Source organism: Hemicordylus capensis, chromosome 15 (assembly GCF_027244095.1).
Source record: "Hemicordylus capensis ecotype Gifberg chromosome 15, rHemCap1.1.pri, whole genome shotgun sequence".
In the NCBI taxonomy this organism is placed as follows: Eukaryota; Metazoa; Chordata; class Lepidosauria; order Squamata; family Cordylidae; genus Hemicordylus; species Hemicordylus capensis.
This window is the reverse complement of record NC_069671.1, coordinates 12,746,081-12,773,369: the sequence shown is the minus strand read 5'-3', so window position 1 is coordinate 12,773,369 and position 27,289 is coordinate 12,746,081. Positions and strand designations below refer to the sequence as shown.

Genomic DNA, 27,289 nt, shown 5'->3' with positions numbered 1-27,289 from the left:
CAGCCAAAGGGAAGCCAATCGCACGTGAGGGGCGTGGCCGGGAAAGGAGAGAGGCCGCCTCGCTCGTGACTCTGCTGCGCTCTCGCGAGAGTTTGCTCCTGCGGGAAGTGACTGTGGGTCTACGCGTCGTCGCCCCGGCCCAAAGGTCACTGGGGGGTCACCTGGCAACCCGCCATTTTGCGGGAGAGGGAGGGGAAGTGGCTCACAGCGTGGGGAAGGCGTGGGGGTGGGAGAGCAGCCTCAGCCGCAAGGGGGAAACTGAGGTAGCGGGCTAATCGGGGGCTGTCATCAGAAAGCTGTGTGTGCTGCTTGCGGGGAGCATGGCTATAGAGTGGGGGGCGGGGCGGTCCCTAGATGCTGTTGGACTACAACTCCCATCATCCCCAGCCACACTGGTCAAACGCAGTGCGGTGTTGAGAGCTGTAGTCCAATAACATCTGGGAACGTCTTACCTAAATGTAAGAACTCCTGCTACAGAGTGTTTGTTGTATTTTATGTTTTGGATGCAATTTTGGGGCAGTATAGAAATGTTTTAAATAAAAATAAGATGTTTAATTTACACCCACCTTTTTTTTAAAAAAAACACCACTTTTGCAAATGATGTTTACTTGGACATTTTGGCTGCTTTGATTTCAAACATAGGAAGCTGCCGTATACTGAGTCAGACCATTGGTTTATCTAGCTCAGTACTGTCTACACAGACTGGTAGCGGCTTCTCTAAGGCTTGCCAACTCTGACTGGAGCTGTTCCTGAATATTTTTTTAGTCTCAAATTTTAAAATTTTCGGTAGGCTTCCCCACTACTTTGTGACATGCTTGTCAGATCTAATAAAGATATTTCCCCAGTGTTGGCTTTTGGGACCCTCACACCCCCACCCACCCCCACCGCCACCAATGGAACAACACAGCTAGCAGTATAGTTTCCTCCTAGTAGTAAGCATTCCTAGGCTTGCAACCTTATATTTGGGTAGACTGTGTTGAGGTGTATTATTGTCCCAAAGAGTAATAATAAAGGTCATACTTCTGAGAATGTACAGAATGCCTTCCCCTCACCTGTAATAACTACAATAACATATTTAGAACTAGGAGTAGGGACCACTGGGTGTTGCTTCAGATTTCTAGGCAGATTTGAGGCTCAGTGCGCAAGTTTCATTTTGAAAGAACTATATGGGTGTTGCTTAAAGCAGTGGGTCTGAAAAGTGAGGCATTGGCTGAAGGACAGAGAAAAATAAGTGTTGCCTGACCAGTAACGTGTGTGCCCTCTTTAGGTAATCAAAGCAGCCTCCCTACATTTCCCTACATGCATTTCTGTAGCAGAACTTTCTAGAAATTGAGGGGCTTGGTCAGAACAAAAAGAAAACCAATTTTACAATGACAAAATATCCACAGACAAGATATTTCACTGCTAGGGACTGCAGAAGACACTAAAAGGTGATTTGACAACAATATGCTTTTGGATAGTTACATTTGGTATAACTTGTTTTGTTTTTAATAGTTCTAGTCTGTACTGTTAGCTGATCACGGGAGAGGAACAGGTTAATGGGGCCAAATGAGCCATGGGCCTGTAAGAAGCTTGTTACATCTTACAGTCACCCACACAAAGCCAGAACATCAAAACTCAAAAACATGATACAGTATTTACCCGAATCTAAGCTAAGGTTTCCCCCCAGTTCTTTCCTGTTAAATGTGTGTGTGGTGGTTGTGGGGGTTAACATATTCAGAATCCTCTTTCTTTTGGGTAAATACAGGTTTGACCTGATGGATCTTTTAATCCATTGTCTTAAATTTAGAGTCGCCTTCTGTTTGGCTATATACAGTACGTATAGAAGTGACAGTCAAAAGGGAAGTCAGGATAAACTAATGTACTTACACGGACCTCTTGCAATTTGGCTACGAGATTGTCCCAAGAGCTGAAAATACCTAATTTGTATATACCGCTAAAGCTTTTCCCTTTCCCTGACATGTAGGCTTCTACAAAATGTGCATAAGGAAGTTTTTCTATGCCTTGCCTTATCGCTGTGCCAGGAGACTGAGAATCCTGCACCATGCCTGGAACAGATCTTCACACTTGATCATGTGGAGGAATTATATGTCCTGTCCCTATAAAGCGGTGATCTTGGATATGGGTGGAGTTCTCCTTCCTTCTCCATATAAGCTGGCTGCCGGTGAGTGTTGATACCAGTAGTATTCCCATCCGTTCCTGTGTGGCCTGTGGATTTTCTGGATGAGTTTGCTCAAAAGCAAGCATTCCAAGGGAAGCCCTTGACTTACTAGTCTGCCCCCCTTTGTTTAGACTGGGAAATTCGGAATCATGTCCGCCCTGGCACCATCAAGCAAGCCTTAATATCCGGAGGGGGAAACCGACCTTGGCTGAGGTACATGAGAGGGGAGCTGGAGCCAGCAGAGTTTCTGCGCGAGTTTGGACGTCAGTGCTCTGAGATCGTAAGCCAGTTTCTGTGCTTGATTTCTGTTGCCTGAACAACAGCCAAAAGCGAGGGGATCTTGTACAGGGTCCATAAATTGTATGAAATTTACACAGAAATGTACAACACACAGAAATGAAGAGATGTCTCTACCATGGGCTGCCTCAGTATCTGTCAGATTTGTTTCCCACCCTTTCCCCAAGGAGGAAGCACGTAAAGGGGAGGGCGCTTTCTGCCAGACTGCCACAGAAGCCTGCCCATTCATTGAGAGAATTGCTGGAGGCCTTACTCTGTGGACTGCCACCATCAGAGGTGTGACTGGCAGGGACATGGAGCAGGACCCTTTCGGTGGTGGCACCCAGGCTTTGGAGCTTCCTCCGGTCCCCAGGATGCTGGTCTGTTGGGCTTTTGGTCTGGAATAGTTGTCTCTTTCCTGGTTTGTTGTTTTTGCTGCTGGTTGGCATTTTGGTTGCTTATTTATTTATTTATGGATTGTAAAAAAAGACACAATTAAAATATTAAGCTAAAAATATAAAACAAATTTGATAAAAAATTTAAAACACAAACATAAAAGCAATACAAAGTACAAAGAGCAGCAGCATAGACAATCAAATAAAAGCCTGGGGGGAAAGCCAAGATTTTACATGCTTTCTAAAAGCTGTGATGGAGACTGAGGAGCGAATAGCCACTGGGAGAGCATTCCAGAGTCTGGGGGCAGCCACAGAGAAGGCCCTGTCCTGTGTGCATGACAACCGAGTCTCTCTCATTGTCGGCACCCGAAGCAGAGCCCCTCTGGATGACCTCGTCAAGTGGGCAGCAACCCTTGGCAGCAGGCGGTCCCTCGGGTATCCTGGGCCCAAACTGTTAGGGCTTTAAAGATCAAATCCAGCACCTTGAATTATTATTGTAGAGTTTATTTCAGTTTGTATACTGATTTGTTTTATATTGTATGATCCAACCTCCCACCCCCCTGTACTATATGCTGCCCTTCAGGCAGGGGCCTTTTGGTAGAAGAGCAGTGAAAAATATAAATGCACAGGGAGCTTTAACACAACCCTAGGTCGTTCCAACCAAGACAGTGACCAGCTCAAGGCTGCCCAGAGAAGTTTGTGGTCGAGTGGAGATTTGAGCCCAGATCTCCCTGGCCCAAGCCCTTAGCTCTGCCAGCTAAACCACACTGTCTCTCAACCGTCGCTTCTTCAGTCACTCTGCACTGGACTGACTCACTTCTGTTCTCCTATGAAAGAATGCCCTGTGCTAAACACAGCATGGAATTGCTGGGTTGTGTGAGAGATTCCGCACCGTATTCTCTGCCAAAAGAAGGGGTTGGTAGGCATCCAAAACCTCCTGCCATTTCCTTCTGCCATTTCCCCTGCTAACTGAGCAAAGAGGCACCTGAGCAAAGTGGTGATACTCTTTATTTAGCAGGGGGAGAGCAACTGGCCCTATCCATCCCCAACACAGCGTCCCTCGAGTGGCTGCTGGTGGTGTCTATTTATTTATTTCTATCTGTGTAAACTGCTTTCGGAACTTTGGTTGAAAAGTGGTATATAAACACTCACTGTATTCCACTGTCGTATTTCTCCTTTCTCTCTATCAGGCTAATGCTTCCGTTCCAGTGGACTCCTTTCTCTCTGACCTAACTAGTAACCTCATGTCAGGACAGCTCCCAGTTATGACCGAGGCTATAAAGTGCATCCGAGCTGAAGGTCTCAAGACAGCCGTCTTAAGTAACAATTTTTACTTGTCCAATGGAGAAAGTTTTCTACCCCTAGACCGAAAGCAGTTTGATGTGGTAAGCTTGCAGTGTGTTAGCAGAGATCCCAGGTCATCTGTTAAGGAGGTTATTTCCTTATGATCTAGCGCCATCCATACCCAGCACCATGAAAGGACAGCTCCTTCTCCTAAGGGGCTTGCAATTGAGATATCAACAAGGCAAGAAGGGGAGGAAAGTCAAGGCCAGAGTAAATGGAGGAAGAATATGCAGTCATTTCAGGGACTTCTGCTTAGGCTTAGTTATATTAGGGGATGTGGAGAGCTGGTCTGGGGGAGAAGAGCTGGTCTTGTGGTGGCAAGCATAAATTGCTAAGCAGGGTTTGCCCTAGTTTGCATTTGAATGGGAGACCACAAGTGAGCACTGTAAGATATTCTCCTCAGTGGGTGGAGCTGCTCTGGGAAGAGCAGAAGGTTTCAAGTTCCCTCCCTGGAATCTCAAAGATAGGACATCAAAGAGATTCCTGCCTGCAACCTTGGAGAAGCTGCTGCCAGTCTGTGAAAACAATACTGAGCTAGATAGATCAATGGCTTGACTCAGTATATGGCAGCTTCCTATGTTCCTATGACAGGGACAAAGGCCTGCATTGCAGTAGGCACTAGGACAGTTCACATGACCACAACTGGGTAGGATATGAGTCCTGGGCACCCTCCCATTTTGAGATCAGATAAAAACGAGGTCCCAAGCAGAGAGCTTGATCCTCTCTCTAGCCCCAGCTGGGGAGGACAGTTTTTCTCGGAAGGACCCCTGTCTGAGACTCTGGAGAGCTGCTGCCAGTCAGTGCAGACAGTACTGAGCAAGTTGGACCAATGGTCTGACTCACTGGTAGCAGCTTCGTATGTGATTTACTTCTCAGTAAACGTGCATCAGATTGCACTGTTCAATAAGATCCCTGAGAACGATGAACCTGCAAACAAACTAAAGAGGTCGCAACTGCCCAGAGACGTAGGTTTTGGGCAGTATACAAATATGTTAAATAAATAAAAATAAAATAAATAAGAGAAAGAGAGATCTCCCAACATTGCTGGTGTTCCCTAGGGCTCCGTTGGCCTCTCTGCCTGGCCTGCCCGTCTAAATCCTCCCTGGCATAAGGATGTGCCCATTCCCTTGTGGGTATCCGGCTGAGTCTTTGCCTTTGCTCTCCAGATAATCGAGTCCTGCCGGGAAGGGATGTGTAAGCCAGACCCTCAGATCTACAAGGTTTGCTTGGAGCGTCTGGGTGTTCAGGCAAAGGAGTCCATCTTTCTGGATGACATTGGGCAGAACCTGAAAGCCGCTGCCCAGCTTGGCATGAAAACACTGAAGGTGAGAGGCAGTGCTGAAGCAGAGCCGCCCTTGCGGAAGCCAGCCTGAATGGTCCCCTTTGCTAAGCAGAGTTCACCTTGGTTTGCATTTGGATGGGAAGCTACCTGTGAGTGCTGTAAGATAGTCCCCTTAGGAGATGGGGCCGCAGATACTCAGTGGAAGAGCATCTGCTTTGTATGCAGAAGGTCCCAGGTTCAATCCCTGGCAGCATCTCCAAGACAGGGCTGAGAGAGATTCCTGCCTGAAACCTTGGAGAAGCTGCTGCCAGTCTGGGTAGACAATACTGAGCTAGATGGACCTATCGTCTGACTCAGAATAAGGCCGCTTCCTATGTTCCTATGCATGTCACAGAATCAGATGCCCTTGCTAGCAGGGTTAAAAATGAGATCAGCTCAAAGGCCATCTGGCTGCTGTTCTTTGTGATGGTCATTTTGTATTTGCCAGTTTTAATTATCTGCTGCTTAAGGTCCGTGTCGGAATCACTTTGGAACAGTTAGCCTAGGAGCCAACTTCCTGAACCCAACCAAAGTCCATCCAGCCCAGCATTCTGTTTCCAACAGCTGGATGTCTCTGAGCACTCATAAGCAGACCAGTCAATCAATTTATTACAGCCATAGACCATACAGAGAACATACAAAAGATTAAAACAAGATTAAAAACACAATATGCCAAGAGTAATATAATACATAATATACAGGACAAAACAATAGCTCCTATGAATTAGACCTTAAACAAGATCTTAGTCTAATAGCGACATAAAAGAATTTCGCCGCCACCTTAGTAACCTCATTATTTTGATCCTCAAGACAAATTCAAATAAAAGGAGTCAGCTCTTCCTGGAAATTGCTCTAACAGAGGGACTATGAGTTATTTCCTAGTATCATAGTAAAGGGAGCAATATAACAGCACATGCGAAACCGTTTCAGGGAGGCCTGAACCACAAAGGCATAGGCCAAAATCTGACAGTCCCTTATCAAATCTTTTTTCCAAAAGGGCTGAGGGCAACACATTCATACAGGCCCTCGTGAATGCTATCCTAAACTTTAAAAAGTGTAGGGAAGCTAAATATTTAGCACCTCTATAAGCAGACCATGAAAGCATAGCTTCCCCTGTTTGTGTCTGCCTTCTGGTATCCAAAGGTATAATGCCTCTGTCCATGGAAGCTTGACTGCACTGACTTCACCATTCCTTTCCTCTTGGAGCCCATACTCGCTTTTTCAACCATCTCCCCCCCTCCCTCCTTCCCTCATGTCAGGTTGATGACCCCAATTCAGCAATTCGAGAACTAGAGACCCATCTGGGTTTTCCTCTGCAGCGGTTTGTTCCATACACGTGTTCTGTGAGGCCAGCCATGGAGATCCCCAGAGAGCCTCTCCAGAAGTATCTTGAAAGCCTTTTGGGGGCTCTGACAGACGGTAAAAGAGTTTATTGGTCTCTTCATATCCTGAGTTCTTGCACGGTCCAGCTGTAAGAGATACAGATCTTAGTGTCCGCAAACTCTTAGCTCCTGTTGTGTAAGCTGATGAAACTGAGTCACACCTTTCCATATAATCAGCCAGAGTGGACCGCAGGGTGTGTTATCCTTCCATCTTATTCCTGCAAATCCCTTTTTGAGCAGCAACTGCAAAGCTTTTCATCCATGGATTAGCGATGGCAGGGAAAGTGATGATGGGGTGAAAACTGGTTAAGGACATAAGAACAGCCCTGCTGGATCAGGCCCAAGGCCCATCTAGAGCAGCATCCAGTTTCACACAGTGGCCCACCAGCTGCCTCTGAGAAGCCCACAGGCAAGAGGTGAGGGCATGCTCTCTTTCCACTTGCTGCTCCCCTGCAACTGGTATTGAGAGGCATTGTGCCTCTGAGGCTGGAGGTGGTCCACAGCCACCAGACTAGTAGCCATTGATAGACCTGTCCTCCAGGAATCTGTCTAAGGCCCTTTTAAAGCCCTCCAAGCTAGTAGCCATCACCACATCCTGTGGCAGAAAAAGAGTCCTTCCTTTGGTTGATCCTAAATTTTCTGGCCCTCTGTTTCATGGGATGACCCCTGGTTCTAGCATTGTGAGAGAGGGAGGAACATTTCTTTCTGTCCATTCTCTCCACGCCGTACATGATTTTATACACCTCGATCATGTCTCCCAGGAGCTGCCTCTTTTCCAAACTAAAGAGCCCCAGATGCTGATTCTGTTCACCAGCATCTTTGAAAATACAGTAATGCCCCCTCCACACCTCTAGAGTGGGGGTGGCACAGTTTCCAAAAAGCGATATAAAACAAATGGAACTTGGAAGAGAGTTTACAGAATGGTGCCTATCTGGGGAACACTTGTGTCTTTTTTTCTTCACTAATCATGTCACAGCAAATCCATAGGGTTCCTCCAATTTCTTTGCAAAGTACATTCCACACAGCACTTGTGGTAGCAATGCGCTCTCCAGGGAGAATTATTGCATTTTCCCAGACAGAACAAAACTAGTGTCTGAACACTGGGGAAGTGTGATGCCTCTGCGGTCAAAACACCAAGCTTGAGGAGAGACTGTCAGACCACGGGCAGTAAACAGTAAATCCCTGTGTGTTTCCTAAAGGAAAAGGCCGATCATGCTGGAAAGGGTGCAACCATCCAATCCTAATCAAGAAACACTATTCATTCCTTGACTTAGAATTATCTGTTGAAAACCCCACACAAATCCCTGCTTTGACTGTTCCTCGCTACAGTGGTGTACCTCTTTGGCACAGCAAAGCCAAGCTTTGGTAGGTTTCATCTTTTGGCAAATGGAAAAAAAGAAAAGGTTATGATGAATGGCAGGCTTTCCACAGAAGGAGCAAATCCATTTTCATTCACTGCTTTCTTGGTGGCCTCCATTTCCAGGACCTTTGGTGCTGCGGCAGTTCAGCCATGGCCAGTCAAATCCAACTTACTACATCAGGTTCGGGGATCACCACCTGGTCTTGAGGAAGAAGCCCCCTGGCAAACTGCTCCCCTCTGCACATGCTGTGGAGAGAGAGTACAGGTGAGAACTCCCAACTCCTACCTTGAAACGTGAAGCAATAAAACCAGTGGTGTCCAAGCATGCAAGCTTTCTATTTTCACAGAACCATCAGGCAGGAAGTAGCTCTGTATAACTCAAAAGATGGTGTAATTCTTCCCTAGTGTGCGTTGGCCAGGTAAAAGATGTTTGAGTTGGTTTCCCCCTGAATTTCTTGCTGTATGGGAATCTGCCCAGTCATTTTGGTCCCTTTAGGAAATTCTCTTTAAAGGGGCAGGCTGAGAATCAGCTCTTTCTAAAATGGAGAATTGTACCTATTGTACTGTATTTTATTGCATTTTACTACATTTCATTGTTTTCCTTTTTCTTCTTCTCTTTTATTGCTTTTTATAATTTTAAATCTGGACTTTTACAATTCTATACTCCCCTTTTTATTTTTTCTGGGCATTTCTATAATAGAAACTGTATCATTATATTATCATTATTTTATCTCTTAGTTTTAGTAATTTTAGGTTTTTAGCTTATTTAGTTTTAACTAGTATATTCTATCTATTTTACTTTTTAATCTGCAGTCATTTTTAGTTTTAGCCTTTTGATGTTATGTACTAATATGAATTCTAACTTGCCTTTTAAATTGCAATCATCCTTAATTTTAGATTTGTCAAGTTATGTACCATAATATCATCATAACTACATCACAAAACATGTAATTTTTAACCTGTATCAATTTTATGCTGGTCTCTGACCGTAATAAAGGATTGATGATGATGAAAATGGGGGATTTCTAAAAGTTATACAATAGCATAGTCCTTTTGCTGACTCCCATATAACTGGTTGCATCCAGCTGTTTTTAAAAAATGCATGCACACTGCAAACCCGTCCAGTCTTAATTCTGTTTTACATTGCTATGGCAGGGTTCTGAAGGCTCTCGCTGAAGCTGGGGTTCCAGTCCCTAAAGTCCTCACCGTTTGTGAAGATTCAAGGTGAGCCAGCGTGGTGTAGTGGTTAGAGTGCTGGACTAGGGCCAGGGAGACCCGAGTTCAAATCCCCATTCAGCCATGAGACTTGCTGGGTGACTCTGGGCCAGTCACTCCTCTCTCAGCCTAACCTACTTCACAGGGTTGTTGTGAAAGAGAAACTCAAGTATGTAGTACACTGCTCTGGGCTCCTTGGAGGAAGAGCGGGATATAAACGTAAAAAAATAAAATAATAATAAATAAAATAATTCCTCCATGTTTGCCTAGCATTCTGGGACAACATTTTATTTGACCTGTTGCAGTTATCCTTATCCATGCACCTGACTGTAATCCTTTTAAATGAAGGTAAATCTGTCCCCCAAGACAGTCAGGGTACAACATTAACCGCTGCTAGAGTGGTCTTTGGGAGACGTTGGGAAGGCACCTCTGAGCCTTCCAAGACCAAATGGTTGGTAAAAGTTGGGGAGATTATGAAATTAGTTGAACTAATGTTTTATAAGAAGTGAGCTACATTTGACAAACCTGGTTTTGAGGACAATACTCAAGGTATATTCTTAAGGAATATAACTTGGACAAGTTCTTTTCCTCGTGGCACAGTGTCAGGGCCTTGCACTGATGTTCTTGTGTTGCCCTAGTATCATCGGCACCCCCTTCTACCTAATGGACTACTGTACGGGTCGGATCTTCAAGGATCCCTCTCTCCCGGGACTGGAGCCCAACCAGCGGAGGGAGATTTATAGCGCCATGAACAAAGTCCTCTGCAAGATCCATAGCGTAGACATCAAAGCAGCTGGCCTGGAGACTTATGGGAAACATGGTATGTACACCTGCAGAGCTATGGCATTGCTTTCCCACTGCCACTGAAGTGTTTAGCTGGCATGATTTTATACTGGGTGCAGAATTAGCATTTCTTGGCTTATTTTTGGAGCCAACCTAAGTTTCATCTGCTGGTTGAGCTGAACTCTGAACAAGTTCATAGAACTCCACAGAGAGCCCATGGATATCAAGACTGTGTTTCACTGTTGCTCCCTCCGTGCCATCTGAAATGCAAAGGTAGAGCACTTTGGAACATGAAGGTTCCATAGTTTAGCTGTCGTGGCTAAAAGCGATTGACGGACGTTTCCTCCTTGGTTAATTGGTCTAACTCTTTTGAAAAGAATGTAGGAACTGTAGCTGCCGGATCAGAGCAAAGGATGCTGGTCCAGCACCCTGCTTTCTAGCTGCCGGATCAGAGCAAAGGATGCTGGTCCAACCAGAAGCCTCTGGGAAGACCACAAGCAGGCCTGATGACTTCTTTGTCATTTGCCACCAAGTCGTTGGCATTTAGAAGTGTGCCACGTCTGAACACGGCAGTTCTATTAAGCTTGCAGCCAGCAAGGTCTTCAGCAAAGATTTCCCAGTTTCTCCTTTAAGCCACCGGAACCAACACCCGTCCTGCACGTCACAGTGCTGCACGTAGCACTTAATCCACCTTCACATTGCAGGAAACTACATTCAGCGGCAAGTCCAGACCTGGAGCAAGCAGTACCGTGCCACAGAGACACACACCATCCCAGCCATGGAGAGGCTCCTAGAATGGCTCCCTTCCCACCTGCCCGCCCACGAGCGCCTCTCTGTCGTGCATGGAGATTTCAGGTACCAGCTGGCTAACAGCACCCTGCCTTGACAAAGGTTTTGGGAGTCCCGTTTGGAGAGGGAGAAGGCTTGTAGACACACGGCCATTATTTGGGTAGGACATGCGTCCTACCAATTTTCGGTGGTGTGTGAGCAGTGCTCCCTCTAACAGGGATTTCCAGATGTTGTTGACTACAACTCCCAGAATCCCCAAGCAAAAGCCATAGCAGCTGGGGATTCTGGGAGTTGTAGTCAACAACATCTGGGAACCCCTGTTAGAAGGAACACTGTGTGTGAGTTAAAAGCTCGGTTGGAAGCGGCGAAAGTGATCGTGTGGGCGGCGGCCACAGGCACTGGCTCCCTCCTACTTTGGTAGTATGCTGAGTAAAAGTGATGGGTTGGATGCCACGCCCACCTCGAACACGATTACTTCCCACTCCTCTGAACTAGCTTTTAACTCACACTGAATCTCTTCCTAGGAAAGCCTCCGTCTTCCTGAGAAAACTTGGAGCTCTCAAAGATGGTTAGAATGCTTATGAATGGCTTTGAGAAGGAGCCTAGAGAGTCTGTGTATGTGTGTTTGGTAACAGAGAGACGGATACATGGGATCATTTCTCACCCTGCAAATGTGTACTCTGGTACAGATATCAAATTGCATGCATTTCAGATTTGTTGGGAATGGCGAATGTGCATTTAAATCACGGCTTAATGCATATTTTGCTGACAAAATTGGGAACGAATTGTGACTGGAAGTTAGGAACATAGTAAGCTGCCATATACCGAGTCAGACCATTGGTCTACCTAGCTCAGTACTGTCTACACAGACTGGCAAGAACAACAACAACTACTACTACAACAATTTATATACCACTTTTTAGCAGAAGTGTCCAAATCAGTTTACATAAATAAGATAAGATGGTTCCCCATCCCCAAAGGGCTCACAGTCTAAAAAGAAATGTAAGATAGACACCAGCAATAGTCACTGGATGTACTGTGCTGGTGGTGGATAGGGCCAGTTACTCTCCTCCTACTCAATAAAGAGAATCACCACATTTAAAATGTGCCTCTTTGCCTAGTTAGCTGGGGCAGCGATTTCTCCAAGGTTGCAGGCAGGAATCTCTCTCAACCATATCTTGGAGATGATGCCAGGGAGGGAACCTGGGACCTTCTGCTCTTCCCAGCATGGCTACATCCCCAGAGGGGAATATCTTACAGTGCTGTTCACACATCAAGTCTCCCATTCAAATGTAACCAGGGCAGACTCTGCTTAGCTAAGGGGACAAGTCATGCTTGCTACCACAAGACCAGTTCTCCTCTGGAACTGGGGAACTCGAACATAAATCCCAATGTCCTCTCCAAAGTACAGTTCTTGTGATCCTTTAGAACAAGCTGGTTTTATAGAGGTCTCAGTAAAAGTGTGTGAATCCTCTTCCACACACCAACTGACTGGTTCAGAAATAAGCCCCGTTGTTTTCCAGAAAATGGATAACATCCCGGCTTATTTCCGAGTCAATCCAAATACCCTATACGGTGACAGAAAACTACATTTCCCATCAGCCCCTGGGACCTGGTGTGCTGTTGTGCTCTATATGCTGGGGGAGGGAAGGAGAAACTTTTCTCTTTCCCTCTGCATGCTGTTGTTGGCCCAGCCAGGTGAGTGTGCTTTGATGGAAGGGAGGAAGAGGTTCAGGGGAATCAGAGGGCTGTGGGGGAAAAGGGAGGAATTATCTCCAGCTTAGATCAAAATTCAAGTCAGAGAAGAATTCAAGCATCTGTTGTTCACCTCTTCTTTGAAGTGAGCATTACATGCCCCAAAGCCTGCATCTCTAGTTTATATCAGCAGTGCAGATATGCCCATATGCCCCCCATCACCAGCCAATGTCTGCAGCTCTCGCCTTTCCTTTTGTAGGCTGGACAACCTGATCTTCCATCCAGAGAATCCCGAGGTGGTCTCTGTCCTTGACTGGGAACTCTCCACCTTAGGCGATCCCCTTTCCGACGTGGCGTATAATTGCCTTGCATATTATCTGCCTTCTCATTTTCATATCCTGAAAGGTACAAAAATATTCTTGAGTGTGGGGAGGAACACAACCAAGGGTTTGCTAAAACAGAGCCTGAGCAAGAGGAGGGATGTTGTTTGGGAGCCTTGTCTGGTCCCACAGAATGAGAGATACAGAGGCAGTGAGGCCCTTTCCCAGGCCAGCGAACGCAAAGGAGACAGAACTTTCAGGCCCTGAAGTGGCCGGATCCAGATGGCAGAGCGGCTGGCAAGCGCAATGCCCTCAAAGTTGTTCTCGGAACTCTCTGGGGAAAGAGGATAAGCTTGTGTTAAGTCTGGGAAGTTCTTCCTCTGGGTTCTGTGATGGGCTTTGGCAGGGAGAAAGTCCAGAGCCGCCATCAGTGGTGCCTGGTGTCCTCCTCATCCTGCATAAGACACTGATTTCATATCTGCAATACAAACATATACAGGTTTTGTACCAGTTTAACTGTCATGGCTCTCGCCCCCAAATCCTGGATGTTGAAATTCAGTGAGGGTGCTGAGAGTGCCCAGGATTCTCTGGGGAAAGGGAATAAGCTTGTATTAAGCCTGTCATGCAGATATGTTAAAATGTAAAAAACAACCCAACCACTATATATTATCACATAAATCCTAATGTATTATAACCATGAAAGCCAAGAATTTATTTTCACTATACAAATGACAATCAAATAAAATTACAATAATGAATAACAATCATTTAGTAAAATATAACCTCATAGTTGCACTTCCATTCTTTCAGCAGTTCACTTTCTTAAAAGCATGCATAGACAACTTAAAGATGCCTAGTACATAGGAACATAGAAAACTGCCATCTACTGAGTCAGACCATTGGTCTATCTAGCTCAGTATTGTCTTCACAGACTGGCAGTGGCTTCTCCAAGGTTGCAGGCAGGAACCTCTCCCAGGCCGATCTTGGAGATGCTGCCAGGGAGGGAACTGGGAACCTTCCGCTCTTCCCAGAGCAGCGGCTCCATCCCCTAAGGGGAATATCTTACAGTGCTCACACATCAAGTCTCCCATTCATATGCAACCAGGCTGGACCCTGCTTAGCTAAGGGGACAAGTCATTCTTGCTACCACAAGACCAGCTCTCCACAAGACCAGCTAGTAAGAATTAATATATACTTTTAGTGGCTTCATTATGTGATATTTCTGTAGTGATGCCTTGGAGGAAGAAGTTGTATGAGTGCTGTTTTAAATGCCACTGAGGAAGACCAAGAAGGCTGAAATGCGTGTGGCAGAAATAAACAAGCTATATTGACTACACTCTTCAGACGAACTCCAATAACAAGAGGATAAACGTTTGGCAAGGCCTAACACACACAATAACAGTGGAAAGTGAACGGTTGAAAGAATGGAAGTGCAACTGTTTTATGAGGTTATATTTTACTAGATTCTTGTTATTCATGATTGTGATTTTATATGATTGTCATTTGTATAGTGAAAATAAATTCCTGGCTTTCATGCTTATAATACATTAGGATTTATGTGATAATATATAGTGGGTGGGTTGTCTTTTACATTTTAGCTGGTCCTTTTACCTACCATAATTCCTTGTTGAATGGTTATGCAGATATGCTACCTACTCTTGAAACTGGAAAGCAGGAAAGCCTTTCAGTCTCTGGTTTTGCTTCGTCTGCCTGCAGGTTTGAGCGACTGTGATCTGAGCCAGCTGGGCATTCCCACGGCAGAGGCCTACTTCCAGATGTATTGCGACCACATGGCCATGCCTCCCGTCAAGAACTGGAACTTCTATATGGCCTTTTCCTTTTTCAGGGTGGCTGCAATCCTGCAAGGAGTATACAAACGCTCCCTCACGGGTGAGAGAGCAAGTTCAGGTGGGCTCAGCCTTGCTGGGTGGGTTGGCAGAGTCAGGAAGTCTCTGTAATCTTCCGGGAGTGGAAATGCCATAGCCATGGGGGCTGGGGAAAACGGCACAGGGGGACGGAGTGCACAGAGAAAGAACATCTCAGAAGATTTTGCAGCATCACAGGCAATTCTGGCCTTGGGGTAGCGAGCATGAATTGTCCCCTTTGCTAAGCAGGGTCCATCATGGTTTGCATTTGAATGGGAGACTATATGTGAGCACTGGAAGATACTCCCCTTAGGGCTGGGCTGTCAAACTCCTGGCCCGCGGGCTGGATCAGGCCTGTGAAGCTCCACTGTCTGGCCCGTGAGAAGCCGGGACAAGCCGCAATCGCCTTTCTTCCTCCCTCTGCCTGCCAAAGAGGCAGCATTTCCCCTTATTTGCCTCCTGATTGGCAGGCTTCCTTTTCCCCATGGCGGTGGTGGCATTTCTTTCTCTCCCCCCACCCCGTGTATGCAGAATATGGTCTCCGCAGGTCATTGGGAAGTGTGATATTCAGAATTTCTTCCCAAAAAGGCCAGAAAATTATTTAAATTTTCCTTGAGCATATTCTAGTGTAAAAGTTGTGCATCCAGCGAATTTAAGTGGCAGGGCAAGAGAGGGCGGAAGAAAGAAAGAAAGAGAGTGAGGAGAGGAGGAGGGAGACAGAAGGCAGCGTGAGGCGGGTGTGAGGCAACGGAAGATGGTGCAGAGCTATGTGTGGCCCCTTGGAGGTGCACCGGAATCAAATCAAGCCCACCACTTGATTGAGTTTGAGACCCCTGCCTTAGGGGATGCGGCCACTCTGGGAAGAGCCCCTGCCTGCTTGCATGCAGAAGGTCCCAGGTTCCCTCCCTGGCAGCATCTCCAAGATAGGGCTGAGAGAAACTCCTGCCTGCAACCTTGGAGAAGCCGCTGCCAGTCTGTGAAGACAATACTGAGCTAGATAGACCAATGGTCTGACTCAGTATATGGTAGCTTCCTATGTTCCCTGAATGTTTAGTACAGACATGTTTAGTTCTGCATTCTAGGGAATGTACTAAAATGAATGACAGAGAATTCCCACTAAAAAGCCCTGGTGCCTTCCAAGGGGCCATAAGAATGCATGGATTTTCCAAATAGCCCTTGGCCATTCGGAAATTCAGTGCATTCCATGGCCATTTGGAAGGCACCAGGGCTTTTTAGTGGGAATTCTCTGTCATTCATTTTAGTACATTCCCTAGAGCACCTGCCTTCTTGCCTGCATAAGGTTCCACGTTCCCTCCCTGGCAGCATCTCCAGATAGGGCTGAGAGAGACTCCTGCCTGCAACCTTGGAGAAGCCGCTGCCAGTCTGGGTAGACAATGCTGGGCTAGATGGACCAAGGGTCTGACTCAGTAGAAGGCAGCTTCCTCTATTCCTATGGGACGGGGACTTCCCAGCTGTGGAATAACATCCAACACATCCCCTCCCATGGCTTTCTAAAAACCATAGCAAATAAGAACATCAAGGATCCCATTATAAGAGGGTTATGCGGCGTCTTTTTGCCTGAGCCTTCTGATGGGATCCTTGATGTTCTTATTTGCTATGGTTTTTAGAAAGCCATGGGAGGGGATGTGTTGGATGTTATTCCAGAGCTGGGGACAGGAAGGGCTGCAGGTGGAGGCTGTCTGATGACAGTGGCGCAGGTGGGGGCCATTACCTATCCCCTGTTCACGCCATCCAGGTCAGGCCAGCTCAGCGACAGCCGAAAGCAGCGGGAAGCAGGCCGAGTTCATGGCTGACCTTGCCTGGGATTTTGCTACGAAAGAAGGTTTCCGAGTCTTCAAGGAGCTCCCAGACGCCCGGCCTCCAGCCCGGCCATTCAGCACATGGGCCAATCCCGGAGGGTTCCCAAGGAGGAGCTATTCCACTGGAGCAAGTTCCGGGTCCGCTGACGCCGCCAAGTCCCACCTGATTGTCTCTCCGGATGGCCTGCCTCGCCGAGTCCAGGAGCTGCACCAGAAGCTGAAGGAATTCATGGGCGCCCACATTTACCCTGCCGAGCAGGTCCTGCGAGATCATCAGGCTTCTCAGAGCAGATGGACGCCCCACCCCCTTGTAGAGAAGCTCAAGGTAAGAGCCCTTCCTTGGGAAAGTGCAGACTCAACCTGGTCTCTTGCTAGAGATTGTTATTTATTTATCCTTTATTATTTAGCCTCATCAGTGTACATCGTGCTTTACGGAGTAAAATCAGCAAGAGAGAAAGAGGTCCCTGCCCTGAAGACCTTACAATCTAAATTTCAACAGCGGGGAGGCACAAAGAAGAGAGGCATGGAAAGAAGATGCCGTATCCTGAGTCAGAGCCTTGAGCTGTCTAGACAGTGTTGTCTACACTGACTGGCAGCGGCCCAGCATGGTCTCAAGAAAGGTTTTATCCCTCAGCCCTTCTTGGGGATGCTGCCAGGGAGTGAACCTAGAAGAGGAGAGCTGGTCTGGTGGGAGCAAGCATGACTTGTCCTCTTAGCTAAGCAGGATCTGCCTTGGATGCATTTATATGGGAGACCACATGTGAGCATTGTAGGGTATTTCCCTTAAGGGATGGAGCCAACTCTGGGAAGAGTATCTAGGTACCAAGTTCCCTCCCTGGCAGTATCTCGAAGTTAGGGCTGAGAGAGATTCCTGCCTGTAACCTTGGAGAAGCCCCTGCCAGTCTGTGTAGACAATCCTGAGCTAGATGGTCTTATGGTCTGACTCGGTATATGGCAGCTTCCTGTGTTCCTAAGTAAATAAATCCTCTGTTCCTAACCTGGGACCTTCTGCCTTCAAAGCAGGGGCTATGCCCCTGAACGTCAGCCTCTTCCTCATTAGTAGCAAGAAATGAATGTGAGCAGATGCCTAGGTTCACTTGTGGGGAGGGCTAAACAGGTGGATCCAAATTCACAGAAAAATGTGGGTTTTGAGGAGTCGTCGAATCACTTTTGCAAAAATGTTTTTTTTTTTTAACATGGATGTAAACGAAAAAATAAACGCAAACACTCTGTAGCAGGGATTCTTAAATGTAGGTCCCCAGATGAGCCCATTGTGGCTGGGGATGATGGGAGTTGTAGTCCAGCAGTGTCTAGGGACCCACGTTTGAGACCCACCACTCTATAGCAATGCTCCCCACAGACTTCCAAGCAAACACAGAGCTTACTGGGGTGGCGCTTTGTAGGAGGGCGTTCCAGGCGTTGGAGGCAGCGAGGGAGAATGGGCACAGTCATGCAAAAGATCTGGAGATGTTCTACGATTCGCAGACCCTCACTGCCACCACCAGATTGCACAGTCTGATGATACGTTGGATCTTACCTGCTTTTTGCATGATTTAATCCTCTCTATATCCATTCACGAGATGTGGCACTGAAGCATCAGTCTCTGTCCACAGGAGGAAAGGCAGGACTCAGCCCACACCTCAGGGGGCATTAAGCACCAGCCACATGGTTTTCAATTTCTCTCTGGGGCCATAAGAGCTAGGCACTTGTTTTTTTTCTTTTTAATAAATAAAAGTAGAATGCACACAGGCCCAACTTATGCCTCTGGGTCCTAGAAGACCTTGTCTGACATCTAAGGGAGAGGGATGTTGGGTAGAACTGATTCTGTGGATCCATGTATGTTCCTTCCTGCAAAACCTGTGGCCCGCCTACAGATGTGGGACTACAACTCCCATCATCCCTGTTAGCCCCTGGGACTGATGGGAGTTGTAGTCCAGCAGTGGCTGAAGTTGTGCAGCCCTGGCAAAGGAGAACGTGCCTCTTGGATCTCTGCCCTCATGACACCCTGCCTCCTCTCACCCTTCAGGACAAGGCGAAGTCTGAGGGCCTCTGGAACCTTTTCCTGCCGCTGGAGAGTGACCCAGACATGAAATATGGAGCGGGCCTGACCAACCTGGAGTATGCCCACTTGTGTGAGCTGATGGGGACTTCAGTCTATGCATCGGAGGTACCAGCCACAAGGCCGTGGCCAGGCAGACCCCGGACAGGTTGGGAAATGGGCACAAGAGCGAGGCCAGGATCGTCCAGGCAAGGGGCGGGTTTGATCCTGCAGCCTGTAAGGGCTACAGCGATCCCTCGCACGCTTTCTTTCTTTCTGACAGCCAGGGAGCCACAGATTTAAGCTTAGCTGACTAGCCAGGCATGAATTGTGGTTGCCACTAACACCAAATCTCCTCTCTTCCCTCAGATCCTCTTCTGGCACGCAGGCAGAGGGCTGAGGAGAGAAGCGGGTCTTCTGTCATTTGCACTGGGAGGTGGAGAGGGCGAGAAAGAGGGGGAGCCCTCTCTGACTGCTCAGAAGGGATTCCTGCTGTTCTTTCCCTTCCCAAAAATGGCATTGGAAATGGGGAGGAGGCAAGCTGTGTGCTCCCGGGTGTCCTGCTCGCCGGAGGGCTGGGGGTACTCGCCACTGGCAAGCGGGCAAGTGGGTCTGGTGATGCCTACAACGTCTGGTCTTGTGTTAGCAAGCATGACTTGTCCCTTTAGCTAAGCAGGGTCTGCCCTGGTTGCATATGAATGGGAGACTAGAAGTTTGAGCACTGCAAGTTATTCCCCTCAGGGTATGGAGCCGCTCCGGGAAGAGCATTTAGGTCCCAAGTTCCCTCTTTGGTGGCATCTAGGTCCCAAGTTCCCTCCCTGGCGGCATCTCCAAAATAGGGCTGTGAGAGATTCCTGCCTTTAACCTTGCAGAAGCTGCTGCCAGTCTGTGAAGACAATACTGAGCTAGATGGACCAATGGTCTAATTCAGTATATGGCAGTTTCCTATATTCCTATGTTTCTCAGATTGGAGCCTGCTGGTGTAGCCAGGGCTCAGTCTCCTCTCCTCCACGTCCCACCGGCCACCTCCTCCCTGCTGCTTCCAAAAGGATCTGTTCCACACAGCAAGGCTGGGCCTGTACCAGATGTCCACGCTGCGCTGAGTGAAAGGCCAGCAGGCTGTTTTCCTGAGTGAAAGGCCAGCTCAGGCCGTCTCCCCCTCCATCCTCTGCCCTTGTGCCTCGCAAGCCCTCTAGCCACTGGCTTCTAGCTTCTGTCCCCTTTCCCCAGGTATTCAACTGCTCTGCGCCGGATACAGGCAACATGGAGGTGCTGGTGCGCTACGGCACAGGTGCGCAGAAGGAGCGCTGGCTGCAGCCTTTGCTGGACGGCAAGATCCGCTCCTGCTTTGCGATGACGGAGCCTCAGGTCAGTAGCCCATCGGGCCCCCACTGGCCCCGTGCCTAAGGCGGCCTGTCCTGCTCACAGGTCTGCTCCGTTCAGTTCTGTTTATTTGCGGTCGCTGGCCAGAAAAATACATCCACACAGTTCAATCAGTAACAATAAACTAATCCAGGTATTCGTAAACCTTATGAGATCTCTGTCTTCCCTTTAAAATGTAGCATTTTTCTTAGGTTGCTTCGTCTGATGCCACCAATATTGAAGCTTCCATCACTGAGGAAAAGGGTGTCTATCTTCTGAATGGGCATAAATGGTGGATTTCAGGTATGTCACTGGATCCCTCTGGTTTTCAGTACAACGGCATGTATTCCTGCAGCCAGAATGCTAATAAGGCTGGAATAAAACATAATGGCTAAAGAGGAGATTGGGCACCTAAAGGACCCATCATCCTCTTTGCACAGCACTAGGAACATAGGAAGCTGCCATCTACTGAGTCACAACCCTTGGTCCATCTAGCTAAACATTGTCTACCCAGACTGGCAGCAGCTCCTCCAAGGTTGCAGGCAGGAGTCTCTCACAGCCCTATTTTGGAGAGGCCGCCAGGGAGGGAACTTGGGACCTTCTGCCTGCAAAGCAGATGCTCTAGGGAATTGATATATTATTTATTCATTCAATTTCTATACCGGCCTTCCAAAAATGGCTCAGGGCAGTTTACAGTTTCATTTTAGGAATGTCCTAAAATGAACGGCAGGGAATGCCCACTGAAAAGCCCTGGTTCCTTCTAAAGGGCAATAGAAATGCATGAATTCAGTGCATTCCATGGCACCTTAGAAGGAGAAAACTGCCATCTACTGAGTCAGACCATTGGTCCATCTAGCTCAGCACTGTCTACCCAGACTGGCAGCGGCTTCTCCAAGAGTCTCTCTCAGCCCTGTATAGAGGTGCCAAGCAGGGAACTTGGAACTGGCTCATGGGGAGCCAAGTTGGGCATCTTCCCTAGAGGACTTCTCGGAGGTCTTCTTGGTCCAGATTTCCCCTTTTGCCCATTCCGGCAGTTCCTGGGAGAGCTATTTGTGAAGCCCCGTGTGGCAAGGAGGCTGCTGTAAGCGGGGAGAGGCCTGAGAGCAATGCTAGAAGGGAGCTTAGGGGCCCAGAATCTGGGCTCCCCAGAAGAGTCTTAGGGGGATTATCTGGGGCTCCAAATGAGCCCCAGATAATGGTGAGATTTATTGCAAGGAAGATTAGCCAGGACAGCTCAGCATCTGGTCTTCACTGCAGGTGCACTTTGATTAGGGTTGAAGATTGGACAGGACAGGAGGCAAGAAAGGGGGTGGCTGTGGGTGCTGAGCGCCATCCACTCCGAGGTCTCTTGGGATGTTGGGGATCAGGGTTCAGCAGGCCACCTTCTCAGGGCGCTGAGTTCAGCCACGAGGAACCCCCAGGGAGTGCATCCACTTAAGAATGGGTGGCATCTGTGTTTGCATGCACAGTGTCCTGGGCCTTTCCCTCCACTGCTCAGCAGCTGCAATGCTGCCTACAGAATGCAAGGGCAGAGGTTGGGAAGCAAGGGCAGGGGTGGGGAAACAATGGTAGAGGTTGGGAAACAAGGGCGGTGTTGGGAAGCAAGGGCGGATATTCGGCAACCGAGCACAGGGAACACCGGTTGTCAAAACAAGACTCCCTGCATCCCAGCTTCTCTTCCGGGCAGGTTCCCTGGATCCTCGTTGCCAGCTCTGTATCTTCATGGGCAAGACCGACCCTGCAGCACCCCGGCACAAGCAACAGTCAATGTTGCTGGTTCCAATGGATACGCCTGGAATTACCGTCACCAGGCCTCTCACCGTCTACGGCATGGATGATGCCCCAGGTGAGGAAGCGGCCCAGTGTGAATGAAATCACTACTCTTAAAGCAAACCACCATAAGCTCTTTGGCACCTCAAATGTACCCAGTAAGGAGGCCAGGCGGACTTCTCTGGGGAGGATGGGGCACCATCACCAAAAAGGGTCTCCCGTCTTCCCGCCTGTTGCCACTTGCCATCAGGGACACGCAGTAGTGTCACGCCCTCGCTCTCAGATAGGAGAGGAGGAGGAAGGGGATGCTGACAGCCCTTCAGCTGATGCAGAGGTGCCTGAGGAGCAGAGCCCAGCTGTCGGTTCCCAAGAGACGGCTGAGGCAGGTCCGGTTGATGTCTCAGAGCAGGCACAGCAGTCTGAGGCAGCAGAGACAGGGACTGACGAACCAGAGGATGAGCCGTGCAGGCAACCCCCATTGACTCCACAGCAGAGATGGGTTACAAGGCGGCAGGCACAGCTAGAATCAATCAGGAGAAGTAAGCGCCTCTTGCAGAGGGCTGAGGAGCCTTGAATCCCTGCCAGCTGAGAGTTATCAGCTTGAACTACAAAGCACGTCTACAGCTTGCAGTTAGCCGCTGGAAGGCAACGTATGTCATCCCTAGTGTCGACAGCTTTCAGGCTGAGCCAGAGAGTGAGAGGGAGATTTCCGAGCTGTGTTTCACTTCTGCTACCCAGTTTGGTCTTTTGTGAACTAACATCCTAGACTTCCCTACCGGGTGGCCAGATTACTGACAAGTAGGACACGTTTGGGAGGAGGGGGTGTTCACCAGACATCTGAACCGGTTCGACAGTCTGTAACAGGACCGCCAAAGCGGTTTGTGTACATCCCTAACACCCAGAGAAAGACCTCTTCAATGCATAGATCAGCTCTGGTCTAGCTCTTGTTTCTTTCAGTGAGACACCGCCATACTGAGGGGTTGGTAATCAGCCTTAACTGGGCTCAGACTTGAACCAGAGGACTTGAGCAAAATCTCTTGGTGCTCTTAGAACTTGAGAGTGGCTTGAGGAGCAGCAGCCTGGAAATGGATCTGTCAGTCAGTGCCAGGCAGGATTCTGTCTGTTTCCTTCCACAGAGGGCTTGGATACCGATGGGAGGTGTGAGCAAAATCTTTTGTGTCCCACCCTTTCCAGCTGGCCATGGGGAGATCACGTTCGAAAACGTCCGCGTTCCCCAAGAGAACATCTTGCTGGGCCCGGGCCGAGGTTTTGAAATCGCCCAGGGGAGGCTGGGCCCAGGAAGAATCCACCACTGCATGAGGCTGATTGGCTTTGCAGAAAGAGCCCTGGCTCTCATGAAGGAGCGGGTGAGCACCTCAGCACCCCACACTGCTCAGGATTGTCTCGGATTAGCTCTTCTGCCTCTGGAGCACTGTCGTGGCTCCCTGCCGCTGTGCTCCCTTATCCCACCTAAAGTTGCGTTGTGCTCCCTATCCCCCAAGTATGAGGATGTTTGGAGAAAACTTTACATTGTTCCCTTCCAGATCAGAGAGACACACCCTGCCCCTTGGGAGGAGAGCTGGCCTTGTGGTTGCAGGCATGACTTGTCCCCTTAGCTAAGCAGGGTCCACCCTGGTTGCATATGAATGGGAGACTAGAAGTGTGAGCACTGTAAGATATTCCCTTAGGAGATGGAGCTGCTCTGGGAAGAGCATCTAGGTTCCAGGTTCCCTCCCTGGCAGCATCTCCAAGATAGGGCTGAGAGAGACTTGTGCCTGCAACCTGGGAGAAGCTGTTGCTGGTCTGTGCAGACAAGACTGAGCTAAGTGGCCAATGTTCTGACTCTGTAGAAGGCAACTTCCTACGTCCCTTGACAAAATCTAGGGTGTGCATTTGTGTCCTTGGGAGTGCTGGGAACGTTCTCCTAAGCCTATCTTCACCCCCAGCTCTGTTAAGCCCTCAGTAAGGCTCAGTCACTCTTGGACACATTCTATGCCCCATGTGGTTAAGCATATGGTGCAGGGATGCAACGTCTATCTGTAAACAAAGCAGACGTTATACAAGGCCTCTGCGGGCCTCTCTCTCTCTCCGACCTCCACAATCATCTTCGTGAAATCCCCGTCACTCCCAATAGGAGCTCCCTAGACCAGCATCAGTCTGCTCTGGCAGCTGAGATCCCTGAACTGGAGATGAGTTGGGGATGGAACCTTGACACCTGCACTCTTCAGAGCCCAAGGGGCTGTCTCCTCTAGAGGGGCCCAGTAGTTGCCAGGAGACAAGCCCTTTCCCTAGTCCAGAGCAAAATCCTCAGCCAGGTGTGCCTCTTGCAGGTGATTTCCCGCACAGCCTTTGGAAAGCCTTTAGCAGAACAGGGCACGATCCGGGCAGACCTCGCCAAGTCGCGCATTGAGATTGAGCAGGCCAGGCTGCTAGTCCTCAAAGCAGCCCACCTCATGGATACTGTTGGGAACAAGGTGAGCACTCGGGAAATCTCAGGGCCATGGAAGTCCGCAAACGCCATAGCTGGGGAAAAGTCAGGGAAGCTGGTCCCTCTTTCTCTTGGTTTTGTGGAGATTCGGGGTCTCCTCCTTGCATCTGGAAGCCCTTACCGTGGCAAAATGCTCAGGAGGCGGTGGGTGGGTGGTCATCAGAGGAGGGTTCAAAGTTGTGATATTCAGGGCTAATGCAGGCCCCGGTGGGTGGGTGGGGGATATGGGCTGGAAAGGCTGCAAGTCTCCAGGGCAAAGTGAGGCTGAGGGCTTTACACCCGTGATTGTAAAGCCTGGGGGCCAGTGGTGACCCCCGCCAACGCCACCCCTGACTAATTGTTTATTGGGCTTGTCTGAAGCATTGACTGGAACGGAATCCTCTGGGCAGCCCCCCTGGTACCATGTGGAAGCCACCATTCCCATGGTGCAGAAGAACTGAGCTTTATTTATTTGATTGATTGATTGATTGATTGATTGATTGATTGATTTCTATACCGCCGTTCCAAAAATGGATCAGGGCAGTTTACACAACGAAATAACAAATAAATAAGATGGATTCCTGTCCCCAAAGGGCTCGCCATCTAAAGATAACCATGAGAGAGACACCAGCAACAGTCACTGGAGGGACGCTGTGCTGGGGGTGGATAGGGCCAGTTACTCTCCCCCTGCTCAATAAAGAGAATCACCACGTTCAAAGGTGCCTCTTTGCCCAGTTAGCAGGGGTATCCAGCGTCGGAGTGGGTGGAGGGTGTCCTTTAAAGGAAATGGGGCTAGGAAGCATAGCCCTTCCCAGCAGTTTCTGCGCAGAGCACCTAAGAGAGGGCTCAGTCTCTCTTAAAGGGCCCTCCCAGCACTGAGAAAAGCACAGTCCTGGGTGGGGTCCAGCCCAGTGGAGGATGGCACTCGCTCGCACGGAAGGTTTTTCGCCCAAGTTGCCCCCACTTAAAAACACGCTGAAGACCTGAAGGCCACTGCCTGACGCCGTTTGTGTCTGTTCTCAAACCCACCCAGGAAGCAGCGCTCGAAATTGCCATGATCAAGGTGGTCGCTCCGAGCATGGCTTTGCGGGTCATCGACCGGGCTATCCAGGTGAGTTCTGTGGAGGGAGGGACCGCTGGGGGCTTCCTGGCTCCCCCCTTGGTTTTCACCCAGGCCCTCCTTTCAGGGGCCTCTATATCACAGTATAGGTGATTTGCCATATGGCCGATCAGCCGCGTCCTTCAACTGTTTCCCTTCTCCCCACTCCTCCCCCTGACTTTCTTCCAGGCCTTTGGCGCAGCGGGGCTCAGCAACGACCACCCGCTGGCGCAGTTCTTTGCCTGGGCCCGGGCCCTCCGCCTGGCTGATGGTCCCGACGAAGTCCACAGAGCAGCCGTGGCCAAGATGGAGCTGCAGCGCTAGCTGTGAGCAGTGCCCCTTGGCGGGGAACAGCTTGACGGTCCAACAGCGGGCATTGGGGAAGCACATTCGGCGGTCCAGGGCTTTGGAGACTGGTGGGGAGGGGAGGGCTGTGTGGGTCAACTCGGGGGCAGTGCCCACCCTGATGTCTGTGGCCCTTCAATGAATACTGATCACAGCTGATGATGGGAAGCACCATAGAGCCAAGCTGGCTAAGTGGCTAGTGCTGGCACAGCCATGGACCCAGCCCAGGGCCCCTGCTAGGCTCAGCTGCTTCCTGGGCTCTCTTGGGGAGAATTCACTGGTCCTAGCGGCAGCTGGGCCTTTGATTCTGGGCGCCTCTAAGCTGCGCTTTAGGTACTAGATGGTCCCTAATGATTCTCTGCCACTGGTAGGTGGCCATCCTCTGAGGGAAGGATCCTGAAGGCAGGTTGGGAAATGGGGAGGAAACACAATGGACCCGCAAAAGGGACCCTCCCGTCTCCCATATCAGTTGTGGGTGTGCTGGCTTGGGGGTGGATTGCACTTTGACATGCTCACTGAAATCCAATGAGGTGTTTTTAAGGGTGTGTGTGTGTGGAAAGAATCACAGAGTAAAGCATACTGTACTTTGTAGTCACTTGTCATTAAAGTGTTTTGCATAACAAGCAAAATAAACATGCTGCCTCCAGCTCTTTTCCTTCTGTTGAAGTGCAGTCCGTTTTATACCACCAGAATCTGAAAGGTAAGGGGGGTGTGGGGGAGAGGGGAGGGGTGCCTTCCTTCCTGGGGGCTCCGTTCTGCGGGGGGGGGGGGGTCGGGAGCTGCCAGGCTATCCAAACCAGCAGGGAGGCTTCAGGGCGGGCCACTGGGCGTGCAGCCAGATTGAAAACCTGAAAGATAGCCCAATAAAGCCAAATTAAGCTCAACGCCAAAAAAATGCCAGAACGGGGGTGAGCTCCTCCCTTCTTCTCCTACTAGTTCAGCTTCTCAGCTGAGTCTGCTGCAGGGAAAAAAGAGGGAGAGGCGCGAGACACTTGGAGTTGCTCTCTGTGTGTGTGTGTCACGCCGATGACAACGTGATGACGTCACGGAGGCACGCTGAGACGTGAAACACGTGGTGACTCAAAAAAAAATGGTCTGGCTTATTTGGCTTTTTCATGGCCTAGTGAAAAGGCCAGAGATAAGCCAAATAGCCAAACGACTTTGAAATTGGCCAATTTGGCTTAAAATTAGCCAATCTGCCACGCACATCTCCGTGCGCTGCTACTGCGCCTGCGCACTGCTTGGCCTCGGGAGGGAAATCCCTAGTGGTTACAAACAGGGAGACTGAGCATGAGCAACGACACGGAAGTTTATCAGGAAAGCGGAGGAGTAAGTACTGAAATCTGATGGGGTAGGGGGGAATAACACACTAGCCTATCAGAAAGCCCTACAGTGTACCACTCGTTGATGGATATGGCAAAGTGATACTACACCGTACGTGGCAGCGGGCCCGTCCTCGGCCTATGAGCGACGGCCCCGTGC

The 27,289-nt window shown here is 49.2% G+C and overlaps 1 protein-coding gene across 12 annotated transcripts; it reads left to right on the top strand.

The window, feature by feature from the left end:
- Positions 1-7: 7 nt before the first annotated feature.
- Positions 8-26,466, top strand: ACAD10 (acyl-CoA dehydrogenase family member 10). 12 transcript variants are annotated; one of them, XM_053279793.1, is made up of 22 exons: positions 13-145; positions 1,268-1,430; positions 1,967-2,164; positions 2,293-2,441; positions 4,023-4,217; positions 5,343-5,501; positions 6,757-6,916; positions 8,363-8,504; positions 9,395-9,463; positions 10,093-10,274; positions 10,942-11,092; positions 12,981-13,126; positions 14,758-14,931; positions 16,663-17,051; positions 18,753-18,893; positions 19,995-20,132; positions 20,339-20,429; positions 21,814-21,972; positions 23,091-23,263; positions 24,227-24,370; positions 25,397-25,474; positions 25,652-26,466. In XM_053279793.1, exons 3-22 carry the CDS (start codon positions 1,978-1,980, stop codon positions 25,784-25,786), a joined length of 3,162 nt encoding a protein of 1,053 aa, XP_053135768.1. In that variant the 5' UTR covers positions 13-145; positions 1,268-1,430; positions 1,967-1,977; the 3' UTR covers positions 25,787-26,466. The 12 variants fall into 12 exon arrangements, 11 of the variants coding, with proteins under 11 accessions (XP_053135766.1, XP_053135768.1, XP_053135767.1 ...); XM_053279792.1 differs by lacking the exon at positions 13-145 and adding an exon at positions 163-263; XM_053279794.1 differs by lacking the exon at positions 13-145 and adding an exon at positions 296-458.
- The last annotated feature ends 823 nt before the right edge of the window (positions 26,467-27,289 follow it).

Bases quoted from the DNA above. Each gene is read 5' to 3' on its own strand.
- ACAD10 (XM_053279791.1), top strand. From the start codon at position 1,978: ATGTGCATAAGGAAGTTTTTCTATGCCTTGCCTTATCGCTGTGCCAGG. The intron at 13,127-14,757 runs GTACAAAAATAT...GTCTGCCTGCAG, and splicing joins TCATTTTCATATCCTGAAAG to GTTTGAGCGACTGTGATCTG. The intron at 25,475-25,651 runs GTGAGTTCTGTG...ACTTTCTTCCAG, and splicing joins TCATCGACCGGGCTATCCAG to GCCTTTGGCGCAGCGGGGCT.